Raw genomic sequence first — 19609 nt, forward strand, 5'->3', positions numbered from 1 at the left:
AGTATCTCATCTAAGATCAGAAATATAAAAGGATGTCCATTCATCAGTTTTATTCAATATAATTTTGATAGTCCTAGCTATGGTAATCAGAGAGAGAAAAAAAAAAAAAAAGAATCCAAATTGGAAAAAAAAGTAAAACTGTCACTGCTCATAGATGCCATGATGCTATGCAAAGTTAATCCTCAAGATGCTACCAGAAAACTACTGGAGTCCATCAATGAATTTGGTAAAGTTGCAGGGTAAAAACTTAATACACAAAAAATCTCTTGCATTTCTATACACTAACAACAAGGGAGTATAAGGAGAAGTTAAATAAATAATCAATTTTAACATCACTTCAAAAAGCGTAAAATATCTAGGAATAAACCTACCTAAAGAGACAAAATAACTGTACTCTGGAAACTATAATGCTGATGAAACAAATTAAAAATGACACAATCAGATGGGGAGATGTTTTCTTTGACTGGAAGAATCAATATTGTCAAAATTACTATACTACCAAAATAATCTACAGATTCAATGTAACCCCTATCAAATTACCAATGGCATTTTTCAGAGAACTAGACAAAAAAATAAAATCTTAAATTTGTATGGAAACACAAAAGATCCAGAAAAGTGAAATCACCATAAGAAATAAAAACGGACCTGGAGGAACCATTCTCCTTGACTTCAGGCTATACTACAAAGCGACAGTAATCAAAACCATTTGATCCATGCTGCATGGTGCAGAATAAAGAAAAAAGTAAATAAATAAAAATAGTACTGGTAATGGAACAGGATAGAAAGTTGAGAGATAAAGCCATGCCCTAACAGTCACCTAATCCATGACAAAGGAGGTAAGAATATATAATGAAGAAAAGTCTCTTCAGTAAGTGGTGTTGGGAAAACTTGATGACTACATGTTAAAGAATGAAATTAGAACATTCTTTAATACCATACACAAAAATAAACTCAAAACAGTTTAAAGACCTACATGTAAGACCAGATACTACAAAACTCTTAGACATAGGCAGAATACTCTCTGACATAAATAGCAGCAATATCTTTTTGGATATAACATTAAATTAAAGTAATTAAACTTTTAGTAAATAAACAAATGAGACCTAATTAAATGCTTTTGTGCACCAAAAGGAATAATCCATTTTAACATCACTTCAAAAAGCATAAAATATCTAGGAATAAACCTACCTGAGGAGACAAAATAACAGTTCTCAGGACTAAACAAAATGAAAAGACTACACAATGGGAGAAAATATTTATAAATTAAATGACCTACAAGGGATTAATCTCCAAAATATAAAAACAGCTCATGAAGCTCTATATTAGAAAGAAACAAACAAAAACAGACCAATCAAAAGATGAACAGAAGACCTACATAAACAGTTCTCCAAAGAAGACATTCAGATGGCCAAGAAGCACATGAAAATATTGTCCACGAATTATTAGAGTACTGCAAATCAAAACTACAATGAGGTATCACCTCACACCAGTCAGAACAGCAAAATTAAAAATTTTTGCAAACAACAAATGCTGGTTAGGGTGTGGAGAAAAGCAAATGCTCCTATAATTTTAATGTGAATGTAAATTGGTGCAACCACTGTGGAGAACAGTATGGAGATTACTTAAAAATTAAAAATAAAGTTACCATTCTTGTTCAGTTGCTAAGTCACATCCAACTCTTAGTGACCCCATAGACTGCAGCACACCAGGCTTCCCTGTCCTTCACTATTTCCCATGAGTTTATTCACACTCATGTCATACTGATGTCATTGAGTCAGTGATGACACCCAACCATCTCATCCTCAATCACCCCCTTGCCATATCCTTCAGCAATCCCACTCCTGGGCATTGATCCAGAGAAAGGCATAATTCAAAAAGATATATGCACTCCAAAGTTCATAACAGCACTATAAAAATTAACTAAGATATAGAAGCAAACTAAAAACTCATTGACAATTGATTGGATAAAGAAGGTGTTGCATACATATATAGTAGAATATTACTCAGCTATCAAAAATAATGAAATAATGTTCTTTTCAGAAACATGGAATGAACTAGAGATTATCCATACTAAGTGAAGTAAGTCAGATAGAGAAAAAGAAATATCACTTATATATGGCATGCAAAAAAAAAAAGGTACAAATGAATTATTTATGAAATATAACCAGATTAATAGGCTTCCAGCACAAACTTATGGTTACCAAAGTGGAAAAGCAGACAGAGGAGGAGTAAATTTCGAGTTTGGAATTAACATATACACACCATTATATATAAACTAACCAACAAGGATCTATTGTGAAGCACAGGGAACTCTACTCAATACTCTTTTATAATCTATTGATACATGGGAAAATAATCTGAGAAAGATTGGGTAATGTATGCTGCTAAGTCGCTTCAGTGGTGTCCGACTCTGTGCGACCCCATAGACAGCAGCCTAACAGGCTCTCCCATCCCTGGGATTCTCCAGGCAAGAACACTGGAGTGGGTTGCCATTACCTTCTCCAATGCATGAAAGTGAAAAGTGAAAGTGAAGAAGTTGCTCAGTCGTGTCCGACTCTTAACGACCCCATGGACTGCAGCCTACCAGGCTCCTCCAGCCATGGGATTTTTCAGGCAAGAGTACTGGAGTGGGGTGCCATTGCCTTCTCTAGGGTATATGTATATGTATATGTATATCCAAATTACTTTGCTATACACCTGAAATTAATGCCACAGTGTAAATCAACAATACCCCAGTTTAAAATAAAAATCAAATTGGAAAATTAATGCCAATATGACTGATTTGACAGTTCATGATTTACATAATTATGGCAAAATAGTTATTTAATTCAAGTAACTGCCATAGGATTTCCATAATAGCTCAGTTGGTAAAGAATCTGCCTGCAATGCAGGAGACACTGGTTCAATTCCTGAGTTGGGAAGATCCCCTGGAGAAGGGAAAGGCCATCCACTCCACTATTCTGGCCTGGAGAATTCCATGGACTATATAGTCTATGGGGTTGCAAAGAGTCAGACACGACTGAGCAACTTTCACTTCACTTTACTTCACTTCTTCACTTTAACATCCATTTAACTTCTATATATCTATGTTCACTTTTAATCTTTAATGACATTTATTGTTTAATTTATAATTTTACAAGAAATACATTTTCATTGAAGGTAACAACATACATAAGAAAACAAAGCAAAACCAATCACCTATAATCCCCATCTCTGCAGAGACAAACATTATTAGCATTTTGATGCATTTCCTTCAAGTGTCTACATATTGTTTCTCTAATTGACATAAAATAAACCTATGTTAGTTACAAGTGACAAAATATTGATTTGATCTTTCAGTACATTGAAAATTATCCTCATAAGTCTAGTAATCAGCAGTCACCATACAAAGATATTAAGATATAATTGACTATATTTCCCACACTATACATTTCATTGTATGACTCATTTTGTAATTGGAAACTTGTACATTGAATCACCCTCAGATATTTCACCCATCACTTCACAAATTTGTTCTCTGGTAACTAACAATTTGTTCTCTGTATCTATTAATCTGATCTGTGGTTGTTTTTTTTTTTTTTTTAAAAACGTTTCTTCATTGTTTTATAGATTCCACATATAAATGGAATCACGTGGTATTTTTCTTTCTGTGACTTATTTCATTTAGCATAGTGCACTTTAGGTCCCTTTTATGGCTTTCCATTGTACAGTTATACCTTATCTTATTCATGTATCTATCAGTTCAGTTCAGTTGCTCAGTCATGTCTGACTCTTTGCGATCCTACGAATCGCAGCATGCCAGGCCTCCCTGTCCATCATCAACTCCCAGAGTTCACTCAGATTCACATCCATCGAGTCAGTGATGTCATCCAGCCATCTCATCCTCTGTCATCCCTTTCTCCTCCTGTCTCCAATCCCTATCAGCATCCAAGTCTTTTCCAATGAGTCAACTCTTCGCATGAGGTGGCCAAAGTACTGGAGCTTCACCTTAAGGATCATTCCTTCCAAAGAAATCCCAGGGCTGTTCTCCTTCAGAATGGACTGGTTGGATATCCTTGCAGTCCAAGGGACTCTCAAGAGTCTTCTCCAACACCACAGTTCAAAAGCATCAATTCTTCGGCGCTCAGCCTTCTTCACAGTCCAACACTCACATCCATACATGACTACTGGAAAAACCATAGCCTTGACTAGACGGACCTTAGTCAGCAAAGTAATGTCTCTGCTTTTGAATATGCTATCTCGATTGGTCATAACTTTTCTTCCAAGGAGTAAGTGTCTTTTAATTTCATGGCTGCAGTCACCATCTGCAGTGATTTTGGAGCCCAAATAAATAAAGTGTGACACTGTTTCCCATCTATTTCCCAAGAAGTGATGGGACAAGATGCCATGATCTTCGTTTTCTGAATGTTGAGCTTTAAGCCAACTTTTTCACTCTCCTCTTTTACTTTCATCAAGAGGCTTTTTATTTGCTCTTCACTTTCTGCCATAAGGGTGGTGTCATCTGCATAGCTGAGGTTATTGAGATTTCTTCCGGCAATCTTGATTCCAGCTTGTGCTTCTTCCAGTCCAGCGTTTCTCATGATGTACTCTGCATATAAGTTAAATAAGCAGGGTGACAATATACATCCTTGATGTACTCCTTTTCCTATTTATAGATGGACACTTAGGTTGCTTCTACTATCTTGATTATTGTAAACAATGCTACAATAAACATAGAGATGCACATATCTTTTCAAATTAGTATTTTGATTGTCTTTGTGAAAATACTCAGGAGTAGAATTGTGGGTTTAAGTTGCATTTCTCTGATGATTAGTGATGTTTAGTATCTTTTCATGTATCTGTTGGCCATCTATGTGTCTTCTTGGGGTAAATGTCTATTCAGGTTCTCTGTCTTTTTAAAAATTGGACTGCTGGGTTTTGTGTTTTTTTTAATACTGAGTTATAAAAGTACTTTGTATATTGTGAATATTAACCCTCATCAGATATATCATTTGCAAATATATTCTCCTATTAAACCAGTGGCTTTTTCATTTTGTTGAGAATTTTATTCTCTATGCAATAGCTTTTCAGTTTCACATAATCTAATTTGTTTAATTTTTCATTGTTTCCCTTGCCTAAGGAGACACACAAAAAAATATTGCTGAGGCCAGTGTCAAAGAATATATTACCTATGCTTTCCTCTAGTTTTGTGCTTTATGATTCTACATCTAGGTCTTTAATCCACTTTGGATTTATTTTTGCATTTGGTATAAGAAAACAGTTTCCTTTGACTCTTTAGTATGGAGCCACTCAATTTTCCCAATGTTATTTACTGAAGAGGCTGTCTTAATCCATAGTTTATTCTTGTTTCCTTTTTCATAGATTAATTAGCCACAGGTGCATGGATTTATTTCTGGACTTTCTATTCTGTTCCATTGATCTAGGTTTCTGTTTTTGTGCCAGTACCATACTATTCTGATTACTACAGCTTCAGAGAATGGGTGAAAATCAGGGTGCATGAAATCTCCTGATTTGTCCTTTTTTTCAAGATTGTTTTCGGTATTTGAGGTCTTTAGTGTTTCCATACAAATTTAGCAATAATTATTTGTTCTGGTTCTATGAAAAATGCCATTTGTATCTTTGATAGGAATTGTACTGAATCTGTAGATTCATTAGGTAGTATACTCATTATAACAATATTCATTCCAATCCATAAATATGGTATATCTTCCCAATTGTTTCATCATGTTCAATTAGTTTAGTAAATGTCTTCCACCATTTTGAGTGATAGATCTTGTACCTTTTTTTATAAGATTTATTCTTAAGTATATTATTTTTTCAAGCAGTTGTAAATGGGGTTGTTTTTTAAATTTCTTTCTGATAGTTTGCTGTTAGTTTACAGAAATGCAACACAGCTCTGTATATTGAAAATATACCTTGGATCCTAAATGAATTAATTTTTAATTATCATTTTTTGTTGGTGTCTTTAAGATTGTCTCTATATACTATCTTGTCATCTGCAAATAGTGACAGTTTTACTTCTTTTCCAATTTGAACTCATTATTTTTCTTCTCTGATTGCTGTGGCTAGAACTTCCAACAATGTGGTGATAGAGGGCATCTTTATCTTCTTCCTGATCTTACAGGAAATGTTTTCAGCTTCTTACCATTGAGCATATTAGCTGTGGGCTCATCATATATGGCCCTTATTGTGCTGTGGTATCTAACCTCTATGCACACATTGTTGGCAGTGTTTATCATAAATCATTGTTGAATTTTGTTAAAGGCTTTTCCTGCATCTGTTAAGATGGTCATATGATTTTTCATTCTTTATTTATGTGATATATCATGTAGATCAATTTGTAGATATTGGGCCATGCTTGAATTCCTGGGACAGAGTCCACTTGATCATGGTGCAATCCTATTGATCCTTTCAATATATTGTTGAATTTGGTTTGTTAATATTTTGTTGAGAAAATTTCCACCTATTTTCATCAGTGTGATATTTGATACTAACTTTCTTTTTTCATGGAGTCTTCCTTTGCTTTTGGTATCAGGGCAATGTTGATCTCATAAAGTAAGTTCAAAAATCTTCCTCCCACTTCAATTATTTTATAATAGTTTGAAAAAATAGTTTTTAACTCTCCTTTAAATATTTGGTACAATTCAGCTGTGAAGCCATCTTGTTCATCTGTGAATCCATTTTGTTTGTTGGGAATTGTTTAATTACTGATTCAAGTTTATTATTGATAATCAGTCTGCTCATATTTCCAATTTTTTCCTAATTTAGTTTAGGAGATTGTTCATTTCTAGAAATGAATCCATTTCTTCTCGGCTATCCATTTTGTCAGCATATAATTTTTCATAAGGTTTTTTTTACAGCTTTGTATTTCTGTGGTGTCAGTTTGACTTTCCCTCTTATTTTTATTGCTTTGATTCATCTCTCTTTTTTGATGATTCTTGCTAAAGTTTATCAGTTTTGCTTTCTTTTCAAAGAAAACCATTTCTTTTCTCTATTTTATTTCTGCTATGATCTTTGTTATTTCTTTCCTTCTACTACCTTCATTTTTTTTTCTTCTTTTTCTAGTTCCATTACATGTACAGATGAACTGTTTATTTGAGGGTTTTTTGTTTGTTTGTTTGTTTGTTTGTTTCCTGAAGAAGGCTGCATCATTACCAACTTCCTTCTTAACTTATTTAGTTGGGTCTCATAGATTCTCAACTGTGTATTTCTATCTTTATATGTCTTCAATTTTTTTCTTTTTTTTTGTTACATTTCCTTCTGACTTTTTTCAGTAACCAGTTGGTTGTTTAGTATCATATGGTTTAGACTTCTTGTGTTTGTGACTTCTGCATTTTCTTCTTTCCCTTTTAGTTGATCAGTAGTCTCAAACTCTTGTGATCAGAAATAATGCTTAATGTGATTTAAAACTCAAGTTTTTTGTTTTGTTTTTTGGCCTAACATACGATCTATTCTCAATAATGTTCCATATGAGTTTGAAGATAATGTGTATTATGCTACTTTCAGATGAAATGTTCTATATATATATCTTTTAATGCTATCTTGTAGAGCATATTATTTACAGCCAGTGTTATTAATTTTCCATCTGGATGATCTGTCCATTTCTGTAAGTGGGATTTTACAGTCTCCTATTATCATTGAGTTACTGTCAATTTCTCCATTTAAATATATTTATATTTGGTTTATGTATTTATGTGCTCCTATTTATATTAGGAGCTTCTATCTAGTTTAGAAAATTGTTATATTTTCTTATTTGATTTAAGTCTTGATCATTATATAATGTTCTTCTTTGTCTCCAGTTACAGTCTTTGTTTCAAACTCTATTATTTCTGATGGAACTATAAGCATGCCTGTTTTTCTTTCCTTTCCATTTGCACAGAATACTTTTTTTCTATCCCCCATTTCAGAGAAGGCAACAGCACCCAACTCCAGTACTCTTGCCTGGAAAATCCCATGGACAGAGGAGCCTGGGTAGGCTGTGGTCCATGGGCTCGCAAAGAGTCGGACACAACTCAGCGACTTCACTTTCACTTTTCACTTGCATGCATTGGAGAAGGAGATGGCAACCCACTCCAGTTTTCTTGCCTGGAGAATCCCAGGACGGGGGAGCCTGATGGGCTGCCGTCTATGGGGTCACACAGAGTCAGACACAACTGAAGTGACTTAGCAGCAGTACCAGCAGCATCCCTCATTTTTAGTTTGTGTGTGTCTTTGGATCTGAGGTAGGTGTCTTGCAGGCAGAAAATATATGGGACTTGTTTTTTATCTGTTTACCCACTGTATGATTTCTGATTGAAATATTTAGTGCATTTAACTTTAAGGTAATTATTGTTAAATATGCAAGCATCACCATTTTAAAACATTATTTTGAGATTGTCTTTTGTGGTTCTTATCTGTTCCTTTCTTCTTTTGATCTCTTATGTTGAGATTTGATGACAATATGTAGCACTATGCTTGGGTCCCTTTATTCTGTGTGTGTGTGTGTGTGTGTGTGTGTGTGTGTGTGTGTGTGTGTGTGTGTGTGTATCTGCTATCAATTTTTGGTTGGTGGTTACCATGAAGTTTTTATATAGCAATATATGATTATTTTAAGATGATGAGTTCTTCACTTCAAATGCATTGTAATAACCTTCCTTTTTACCCCCCATACTTAATTTTTTACCTCATATTTTATAGCTTTCTGGTCTGTGGATTTCTTAACTATTTATTATGGATATAGATAAATTTACTACTTTTGCCTTTTAACTTTCCTACTAACTTTCTACAAGTAACACCCTCCCCCCCAAAAAAAAAAAGTATTTCATCATAGAGGACTGAAATGAAAAAGTAGGAAGTCAAGAGTTACCTGGTGTAACAGGCAACTTTGGCCTTAGAGTACAAAATGAAGCAGGGCAAAGGCTAACAATTTTGGCAAGAGAACACCTAATCATTGCAAACATCCACTTTCAGCAACACAAAAGAGAAGTCTACACTTGGATATCACCAGATGGTCAATACCAAAGTCAGATATATAATATTCCTTGCAACCAGGGATGTAGAAGCTCTATACAGACAGCAAAAACAAGACTGGGAGCTGTCTGTGTCTCAGATCATGAACTCTTTATTGCAAAATTGAGATGTAAATTAAAGAAAGTAGGGAACACCACTAGGCCATGCAGGTATGACCTAAATCAAATCCCTTACCATTATACAATGGAAGTGACAAATAGATTCAAGGGATTAGATCTGATAGACAGCAGGCCTGAATAACTATGGATGGAGGTATGTAACACTGTACAGGAGACAGTGATCAAAACCATCCCCAAGAAAAAGAAATTCAAAAAACAAAATGGTTTTCTGAGGAGGCCTTAAAAATTTCTGAGAAAAGAAGATATCTGAAAGGCAAAGAAATAAATGAAAGATATATACCCACCTGGATTCCAAAGAATTCAGAGTTCCAAAGAGTAGCAAGGAGAGATAAGAAGGCCTTCCTATGTGAACAATGCTAAGAAATACAGGAAAACAGTAAAATGGGAAAGACTAGAGTCCTCCTCAAGAAAATTAGGATACCAATGGAACATTTCATGCAAAGATGTGCACAAGAAAGAACAGAAACTGTATGGACCTAAAAGAAACAAGATATTAAGAAGAGTGGGAGGCACACAGAAGAATTATACCAAAAAAGAGATCTTAATGACTCAGATAACCATGATAGTGTGATCAGTCACTTAGAGTGAGTTATCTTGACTTATGAAGTCAAGTGGGCTTTAGGAAGCATCACAATGAACAAAGGTAGTGGAGGTGATGGAATTCCAACTGAGCTACTTGAAATCCTAAAAGGTGATGCTGTTAAAGTGCTGCACACAATATGCCAGGAAGTTTGAAAAACTGAGCAGTGGCCATAGGACTAGAAAAGGTCAGTTTTCATTCCAATTCCAAAGAATGGCAATGCCAAAGTATGTTGAAACTACCAGAAAATTGCACTCATTTCACACGCTAGCAAAGTAATGCTCAAAGTTCTCCAACTAGATATTCAAGCTGGATTTTGAAATGGCAGAGGAACCAGAGGTCAGATTGTCATCATCCATTGGATCACAGAAAAAGGAACAGAATTGCAGAAAACCATCTACATCTGTTTCATTGACTATGCTAAAACCTTTGACTGTGTGGATCACAACAAACTGTGGAAAATTATTAAAAAGATGGGAATACCAGGCAACCTTAATTGCCTCCTGTGAAACCTGCATTTAGGTCAAGAAGCAACAGTTAGAACTGTACATGGAACAACAGATTGGTTCCAAATCAGGAATGGAGTATGTCAGGCTGTATATTGTCACCCTGCTTACTTAATTTCTATGCAAAGGTACATGAAGTGAAATGCTGGGCTGGATGAAGCAAGTTCAAATAAAGATTGCCAGGAGAAATATCAATAACCTCAGATATGCATATGACACTACCCTTATGGCAGAAAGTAAAGAAGAACTAAAAAGCCCCTTGATGAAAGTGAAAGAGGAGAATGAAAAGCTGATTTACAACTCAACATTAAAAAAACTAAGATCATGGCATCCAGTCCCATCACTTTATGAAAAATAGATGTGGAAACATTGGAAATAGTGACAGACTTTATTTTCTTGGCTCAAAAATCACTGGAGATTGTGACTGCAACCACGAAATTAAAAGAAGCTTGCTCCTTGGAATAAAACCTATGACCAATCTAGACAGCATATTAAAAAAAAGAAAGATTACTTCACTGACAAACATTCATCTAGTGAAAGCTATGTTGTTGTTGTTGTTGTTGTTGTTGTTTTCCAGTAGTCATGTATGGATGTGAAGGTTGAACCATAAAGAAGTCTGAGTGCAAAATAAGACATGATGCTTTTGAAATGTGATGTTGGAGAAGACTCAAGGGTCCCTCGGACTGCAAGAAGATCAAACCAGTCAACCGGAAAGGAAATCAGCCCTGAATATTCCCTGGAAGGCCTGATGATGAAGCTTCAAATTTTGGTTATCTGATATGTAGAGCCAATATGTTCCAAAAGGCCCTGATGCTTGGAAAGTTTGAAGGCATGAGAAGAAGGGGACAACAGAGGCTGAAATGGTTGGATCATATCACTTACACAATGGACTTGAGTTTCAGAAAGCTCTGGGAGATGAAGACAGGAATGCCTAGTGTGCTGCATTCCATGGGGTCACAAAGAGTCAAACACGACTGAGTGACTGAAAAACAACAAAAATAGGTAGTTTTATTAATGGTTGATCTCTTTTATTTATAGTATATTTTCCTTTGCCAATGAGATTTTTCCTTTTGCAATGTTCATATTTTTAGTTGTCATCTTTCCTGCTTAGATAAGTCCCTCTAACATATCTTGTAAAGACAGTAGTGCTGAACTCTTTTTTTGATTTTCTTGTCTCTAAAATTCTGTCATCTTCAAATTTGAATGGTAGTCTTGCTGGATAGAATATTCTTGTTTGTAGGGTTTTTCCTCTCATCACTTTGAATATATTGTGACACTCCCTTCTGGCTTATGCAGTTTCTGCTGAAAAGTCAGCTGATAGACTTACGAGAAGTCCCTCACATGTAACTAGTTGCTTTTATCTTGTTCCTTTTAATATTCTCTCTTTATCTTTATATTTTGCTATTTTAATTACAGTGTTTTAGTGTGATCTTCTTTCTTCTTACCTTCTTTGGAACTCCTTTGCTACTTGGACCTGTATCTGTTTCCTTTCACAGGTTAGGGAAGTTTTCAGCTATTATCTTGAAGAGAACTTATCTTCAAATAAGTTCTCTGCCCCTTTCTCTCTCTTCTTCTTCTTCAGTCCCCTATACTAATGGTCTTGAGACACACTAGTATACGGGGCCCACTAGAACATTAGAGTGCTTGATGTTGTTTCAGAGGTATCTTAAACTACCTTCATTTTATAAATTTTTTAAAATCTTTTTTTGTTCAGTTAGGGTGATTCCCACTGCTCTTTTCCAGTTAACTGATCCATTCCTCTGTATCATTTAATCTAATGTGATTCCTTCCACTGTATTTTTAAATTTAAATTGGTTTTTAAATTTAATCTTTTTTAATTGTATTTTTAAATTAAATTGCAGTTCCATTTGGTTCTTTATATTTTCTAATTCTGTTGCATTTCTCCCTGTGTTCTTCCTTTCTTCTCCTGAGTTCACTGAGTATCTCAATGGCTGTAGACTGCTTATCTCCATTTTGTTAACATTTTTTCTGAGATTTTGTCTTGTTGCCTCTTTGGTACATATTTCTATCTCCTCATTTTGCCTATTTTCTGTATTTATTTCTAGTGTTAGAAAATTTGGTTACTTTACCTGATTCTGGAGAATTGGATTCATGTAGGAGATGTACTATGGAGCCTATGAACACATTCTCTTATGGTCAGCAGAGCTATAGGCTCTAAGAGTGCCCCCTATGTGGCACTTTCTGTTGTGTCAGGGCCAACTACTTTGTTGACCTTCACAGCTAGACATTCTTGGAGCTCAACTTCTTGGTACAAGACACCTTAATTGGTGAGCTTAATGTGAGGCTTGGACCTCTTTCTCCTTGGAGAGAAGCTCTGCATTTGTTATTGTTCTTCTGTTTATGGGTTGCCTAGAAAGGGGTATGGGTCTTAACTGGATTATGTCTCCATTCCTCATACTCATTTCATTGCAGCTCTTTCTTTATATCTTCAGTTATGGAAAATTTTTCAGCTAGTCTTGAGGTTCCTGTTGATAGTTGCTGTGTAATTGTAACTTTGGTGTGCCCATGGGAGGAGGTAAGCTCAGGGTCTTCCTATTCTTCCATCTTGGCGACATTTCTCCCCAAAATAGGATTCTTATATGCATTTGCAAAACTAACATGTTTGAGTATTGTTTGAAAGTATGCTTATTTTGGATTTTGTCCATAAGAGTCCTATGTGTCAGATATGAACAACTGGAACAAAAAGTACCATTGCTTAAAAACTACCATTGTAAATAAGCAACTTGAAAGGTAAAATAAATCATTTTTCACACATGATAAATACCTTTTATTATATCAAGGCATGATTATACTTTGATTTTTATCTATTATTACTCTTTGCATTCCTGTGTTCACATTGAATTTCAGCCCTAACAAAAAACAAAATGAAAACAAAAAGCAGGAAAAGCAAAACAAACAAACCCAAAAAAAAAAAAAAAAAAAAAAGAAAAAACCTGTAGTTCATCATCTGAGCCTTATGCCAGGTCAAATATGTTCAAACAAACATAGTAACACAGTCAGGTACTACATCAAAGCAGCTTCATGGCTTTGTAAACCCTGTTCATTTAAACATGAGCAAGAATGATGCTCGTGGATAAAAGTGTCAAATAAAACACATGATGACTGGGATGGATTTTACATATTGATACCCAGCTGATCTTAGACTTCAAACTGTGGCAGCCTTCCCAAATTCTACAAAACCTCCCAATCTGGTGGGGAGGTTTTTAAACCTTTTGAGTTAGATACATGTTTCTTTGAGGAAAAATTAAATTCAGAGCCACTGATCTGAATCCTCACTTCCAAAATAAACCCCAATTCAGTAAGTGAAAGTGAAAGTGAAGTCGCTCAGTCATGTCCGACTCTTTGCAACCCCATGGACTGTAGCCTATCAGGCTCCTCCGTCCATGGGATTTTCCAGGCAAGAGTGCTGGAGTGGATTGCCATTTCCTTCTCCAAGGGATCTTCCCGACCCAGGAATCGAACCTGGGTCTCCCGCATTGCAGGCAGATGCTTTACCGTCTGAGCCACCAGGGAAGTCCATATATCTTAAAAGATTGCAAGCGTGATTTAATTATTGTCTATCAAGTTTAGGTATTTTATTACCCATTAGTTTATCCAACTACCATCTATATTTTATTTTTGGCCTTTCACAAATGCAAAGGATATCATCAGACAGTTCTCAGCTCTTCTAACAGTTGACAACACAAATCATGCCAGATATAAAATTAACACCATCAAAAGTAAATATTTCAAAAATTTCAAACTCCAATGCATTTAAAAGTTGACGTGGATCAGACACACTTTACTAAATTGAAAATATATTTTTTAAATCACATATAACAAAAAAAAAAAAACACTGAAAAGCAACATAATTTATGAACGATTTTTAACTCCAGCTATCTCTCATTCTTTTTTTTTTTTCCAATATAAAATTTATTTGGTGTGAGAATGGGAATCATAGTTCAGCATTTCTATGCAGAGAGAAGTTATCTTCATTTTGTTTTGTTTTTTAATTTCTTTCACACTAAGATTTTCCTCTAAGATGGTATGATGAAAAATGAAACTTACATATTCACTATTTGTGTTAGCTTAATTCCTATTCTATTCCGCTCCCTATGTACCATCTACCCAATAATGCTTTAAATCCTTGCATATCCTTATGAAAAAATCCATTTCTTTAACATGGTATCAGGATCTCACCTCACATTACTCTTCCATACTTATCTCCTCATTAACTCCTCTTCAGTCTCTGTGCTTCAGCCTTTCTCGCCATTTTTCAGGTAATCTCTGGAATTCAGATACCAACCTTCTATATACTTTGTGTGTGTGTATGGTTACATTTTTAGAATTTTCACTTTGCCTGGGGTACACTTATTCCCTCAATCACCCTCTTCAAGGAAGAAAGAATGATTGAATACTCAAAATTGCCTTTTTAAATATATTGGTCAGGGAACCTATACATGGTTACGATGACCTGAATGATCAACTTTTTAGAGAAAGGTATATATTTCACCCAATTCAAGATCCCCTTAGGCTTTGCAAAAATAAAACTGAGAATGGAAGAATAATTAAGGCAGGTTAGTTTTTAACAGAATCAGAACAATAAACCACACGAAATAAGGACCTTTTTATAGGACATTTTTATAAAAATGCTTCCTAAGTCATATTCAAAACAGCACACAAACTCTACTTAGCTGAATAGTATCAATCACAAGAAGATCTTCTGAAACTTGCTTTGTGACCTGAACCAAGGTTGCTAACAACACTTTGATGGGCCATTTGACTTTTCTGTATGTATGTGTAAACTACATGACAAGAAAAAAAAAAAAAAGTCTGAAAACAAAAAGATTGCTTACAAACTTGTGGTAATCAAGGTGAACCGACTGCATAAGGGGTGTAGAAATCAGACCCCAAGGAGCCCAAACCCTGGAAAATCAATTACTAGCAATAGCAAAAGTTATCCATAATTTTAACCATAGTTTCTTACACATAAATGATTTTCCATTTCTCTTGAGTACATAATAGCTAAGTCACCTTCAAACACAATTTTCTGTATTTTTTTTCCACCTTCAACAACATACTCAACAGTAAAAGGTAGCAAAATAAATGCTAGATTCCTGTGATGAGAAGACCCCATGGATATTATACTCTTCTATAAACTAAGGAGATGCTTATCATGGGGGGAAGGGAAGTGGGGGGAGAAAAGGAGGGATGCTGGTGTGAGAATGGGAATCATCGTTCAGCATTTCTATGCAGGAGATAGGATTCTTACCCAGGAAGCCCTAGTAAGACTAATTATTGTTTTTCTCAGAAACCACCTAAGGTGATTGTTGTTTGTTTTTCCTTACAGGATGATAAATGTCTGATATTACTTTTGATAAAAAGATTTTCACTTTGTTGAGGTTAAAAGAAGCCCCAGTAAAGAGGTTTCTGAGAGGAAGAATTTCCCAGCATGATATTTAGGGTTTGGCAAACACTGTTTTCTGATCTTCCTTCATGGGCTTCTAGAGAGGGTAACAGGTGAGAAGGTCTCCAAATGGAGGAAATAGCTTGCAAGTGTCAGACATTTTTATCTCTCTTAAGCGGCAGGAGGAAACAAACTAGCCATATTTTTTCCTTCTCTATACAAATTTAAAAGGAGTTTTCTCTTAAAATACTGTGTTGCCATAATGACACTTGGTTTCACCTGAAGTTAAGTATTCTCAGACCTAGAGATATAACCAATGCCTTTTTCTTATGGAAATGTTTATTTTAAGCTATGCTAATGTACTATGCATTTACCCCAAACTCTGTCTTCAAGTTGGTTCCGCCTCTAGGCTCAGAACCTACTTGACAAACCAGTATGTTATATTCAGATATTGTTCCCCTAATCTATGTAAATGAAACTATTTGTATGGTGATCTGCCCTTCTTCAAGATTCAAGTTAATCATTTTGTGGCCCAGGATGAACCATTTGGTGCCAAGATTATCCCAAAATGCATCTTATGGGTGAGGGGCCTGGTGCCATTCTGAGTTTTAAGGCATTCCTTTCTTTCATTAACAGACTGCTAGTGGCTACATAAAATCCAGCTGAAGACTAGCAGTGAGGTACTCTTTCTGCCCCCTTCTGATGTCTATGTCAGAAGCTCTCTCTATCTCTTTTATATTTTAATAAAACTTTATTACACAAAAGCTCTGAGTGATTAAGCCTCGTCTCTAGCCCCAGATTGAATTCTCCTTCAGGGCCAAGAATCCAGGCATCCTTGCGTGATACAACAACCTTTCACTTCCAAGGGATAGGACCTCAGGAAACATTCAGGGAGTACAAAAGTAATCAGAAGCATGGAGATTGACTGGGTAGAGAAAAAGCATGATTAAGACATATTTGTTAGCAATAGACCTGAAATCTGTGATATTACTCCTGGGTGGAAAGACAAGCTCATCACAGAGATCAAGGACTAGAAGTTTGGCTTTCAGAATCAGCATCTCCCCTATCCTCAACTTCACAATGGAAGCAACATGGTTACTTACCTTCCTGCCCCCAGTGTTGATGCGAAGGGGTGTCAGAAAGGGATCAAAGATCATATGACTAGTCTCTATGTTGACTGGCGACTGCCGTTTCCCCACAGAGCAAAGATTCCAAGCTGAGTTCACCAATCCCCAGAAAGAAGGAACTAGAAACAGGAAAAAAAAAAAAAAAAGGTAAAAAAGTAGAATCAAGCTGGGTGGAAGGCTGGGGAAACAATGTAATAAGAACTATGGCACGAAAGTCATAAAATCAGAGAGCCATACAATATTCCCCACCCATAGACATCCTTGGGTGTCATGGCAGTTTCCTAGCCTGAATCTTGGTCAACTTCTCTAAGTCTTACCTTCATGATGTCTTAAGATCAGAGATTGTTATTTCAGACCCACTATCCTGTGGCCTCTTTGATGGGTACAGTCAATATTAATACCATAATAAGAAGATGGCATAGACCAGCCACATCACCTACTCATATATATGTATATGTTTATCTAAGTCGCTTCAGTTGTGTCAGACTCTGTGTGACCACATAGATGGCAGCCCACCAGGCTCCATTGTCCCTGGGATTCTCCAGGCAAGAACATTGGGTTGTCATTTCCTTCTCTTCTGTTCATATTGACGTGCACTAAATATTTAGCAATGCCTAGCTGATACTTTGCTTCTTTGTTTGACAGAAATGATATGGAAATCAACCTTGACCTAGAAAGCATTCAACATATACAAGATATTATTCTCTGTTGTCAAGACCAAACTGAGGGAGTGAATTATTTTATGAACCCCCAACCAATATCAGGGAGCTTCCCAAGTAGCTTGGTGGTAAAGAATCCACTTGCCAATGCAGGGACTCAGGTTCAACTCCTGGATGAGGAAGATCCCCTGGAGGAGGAGATGGCAACCCACTCCAGTATTCTTGCCTGGAGGATCCCATGGAGGGAGGAGACTGGCAGGGTACAGTCCATAGCGTCAAAAAGAATCAGCAACAACTGAGCAACTGAGCATGCATGCATGCAATCAATGCCAAACAACAGCTTGGCAACTTGACTTAATGTAACCACACCTGAAGGGTATGTTCATTGATAAGCAGAAAAGGATGGAATTGAGTGCTAAATGGAAATATCTGAAAGGAAACCAGCCACTTATCTTCAGTGTCACATTAAAGAATCTATTAAACAAATTTTTATCCTATTTCCAGTCATATTTTACTCTGTTTAAGAAAGTTAGCAGAATGTTAGTGTAAATAACCTACTAATGTTATGTCAGTGATGATCAGAAGCTGTATCTTCAACCTTTCCCGGCCACCTTAGTATCTCTTTGAATCCATGTGTCATGCCTCTGAGATTATATAGTCATCATTCATTCATCCATCTACCACATCCATCAGCAGTACAGTGAATTATTATTGCATGCCCATCACTGGGTTAGGTTGAATTTTGAAGGCAGATACATGTAAGAACAATTACGGCACTGAGGGTAGGGAACAGCATGCAGTTAAGTCAAGTGTGTATAAAACTCTAGAAGAGGGGCACCAAAGCCGGCAGCAGAGGAAGTAAAGAACATGAGCCTAACAATATAAAATCACAACCCTCTCAAAAGTACCTACTCTCTCAGGAACTAAAACTAAATACAGCTTTTAATTTACAGCAGCCATCATTCCTTCCCATGTCATGGGTGAAGAAAACAGGCAAGAGAAGAATATGGCAAATATCTGCCAAAGATAATATGAAAGAGAAAAGTATTGGGCTGGACAATATGTCTAATCTCATCTAAAGTCAAAATTCTATAACCCTTTTAACTGTTAAAGCAATTATTGTGTAGAAGTGGGAGAAGAGATAAAAACAATTTCCTTAGAGCCTTAGAAGAATGCTTCAACATCTTATTGTGAAATATGACAAATAATTTGGATAAAACCATGGTAATAAGCCTCTGGTAGCTCCATTACCGTCAATTTAAAAAGTTTGGAATGATTTCAGGTTTTTTTGAATTTATCAAATTTATCAGATTTATGGCCCAGGATGTGATCTATCTCATCATAGCACTGTTTATAATAGCCAGGACATGGAAGCAACCTAGATGTCCATCAGCAGATGAATGGATAAGAAAGCGATGGTACATATACACAATGGAGTATTACTCAGCCATTAAAAAGAATACATTTGAATCAGTTCTAATGGGGTGGATGAAACTGAAGCCTATTTACAGAGTAAAGTAAACCAGAAAGAAAAACACCAATACAGTATACTAACACATATATATGGAATTTAGAAAGATGGTAATGATGACCCTGTATGTGAGACAGCAAAATAGACACAAATGTATAGAATGGACTTTTAGACTCTGTGGGAGAGGGAGAGGGTGGGATGATTTGGGAGAATGGCATTGAAACATGTATACTATCAGGTAAGAAACGAATCGCTAGTCTATGTTTGATACTGAATACAGGATGCTTGGGGCTGGTGCATGGGGATGATCCAGAGAGATGATATGGGGTGGGAGGTGGGAGGTGGGTTCAGGATTGGGAATTCATGTACACACATGGCAGATTTATGTCAATGTATGGCAAAACCAATACAGTATTGTAAAGCAAAATAAAGTAAAAAAAAAAAAAAAGTTTGAATTAGCTTTTCAGTTACAACAGATTTTCAAAATGGCAGCCATGACCAGAGTTTCAGAAGGAGAAAGAAAAGGATAAGGAAGAGAAGAATTAGTTAGGAGAATATGTACATGTTGTTCATTGGCACCTTCATTTCCCATCATTATTTAAGTTATATTATCACTGCAAGTCACGTTATCATTAGAAGGTACCATGACCCAACAAAATTAAAATTTTAAGGAAACTCTTACATTAAAAATATTTTTTTTTAAAAAATATAAACTATTATCTCTAAAATGG

The 19609-nt window shown here is 35.8% G+C and overlaps 1 protein-coding gene across 1 annotated transcript in view; it reads right to left on the minus strand.

Moving 5' to 3' along the window:
- Positions 1 to 19609, minus strand: part of CA10 (carbonic anhydrase 10) — a 783887-nt gene that overhangs the window by 501765 nt on the left and 262513 nt on the right. Inside the window, exon 3 of the mRNA XM_068978556.1 lies at positions 16725 to 16867. Within this exon, the coding sequence (XP_068834657.1) occupies positions 16725 to 16867 (143 nt within the window). The remainder of the gene's footprint in view (positions 1 to 16724; positions 16868 to 19609) is intronic.

This window comes from Capricornis sumatraensis, chromosome 8, assembly GCF_032405125.1.
Source record: "Capricornis sumatraensis isolate serow.1 chromosome 8, serow.2, whole genome shotgun sequence".
Taxonomy (NCBI): Eukaryota; Metazoa; Chordata; class Mammalia; order Artiodactyla; family Bovidae; genus Capricornis; species Capricornis sumatraensis.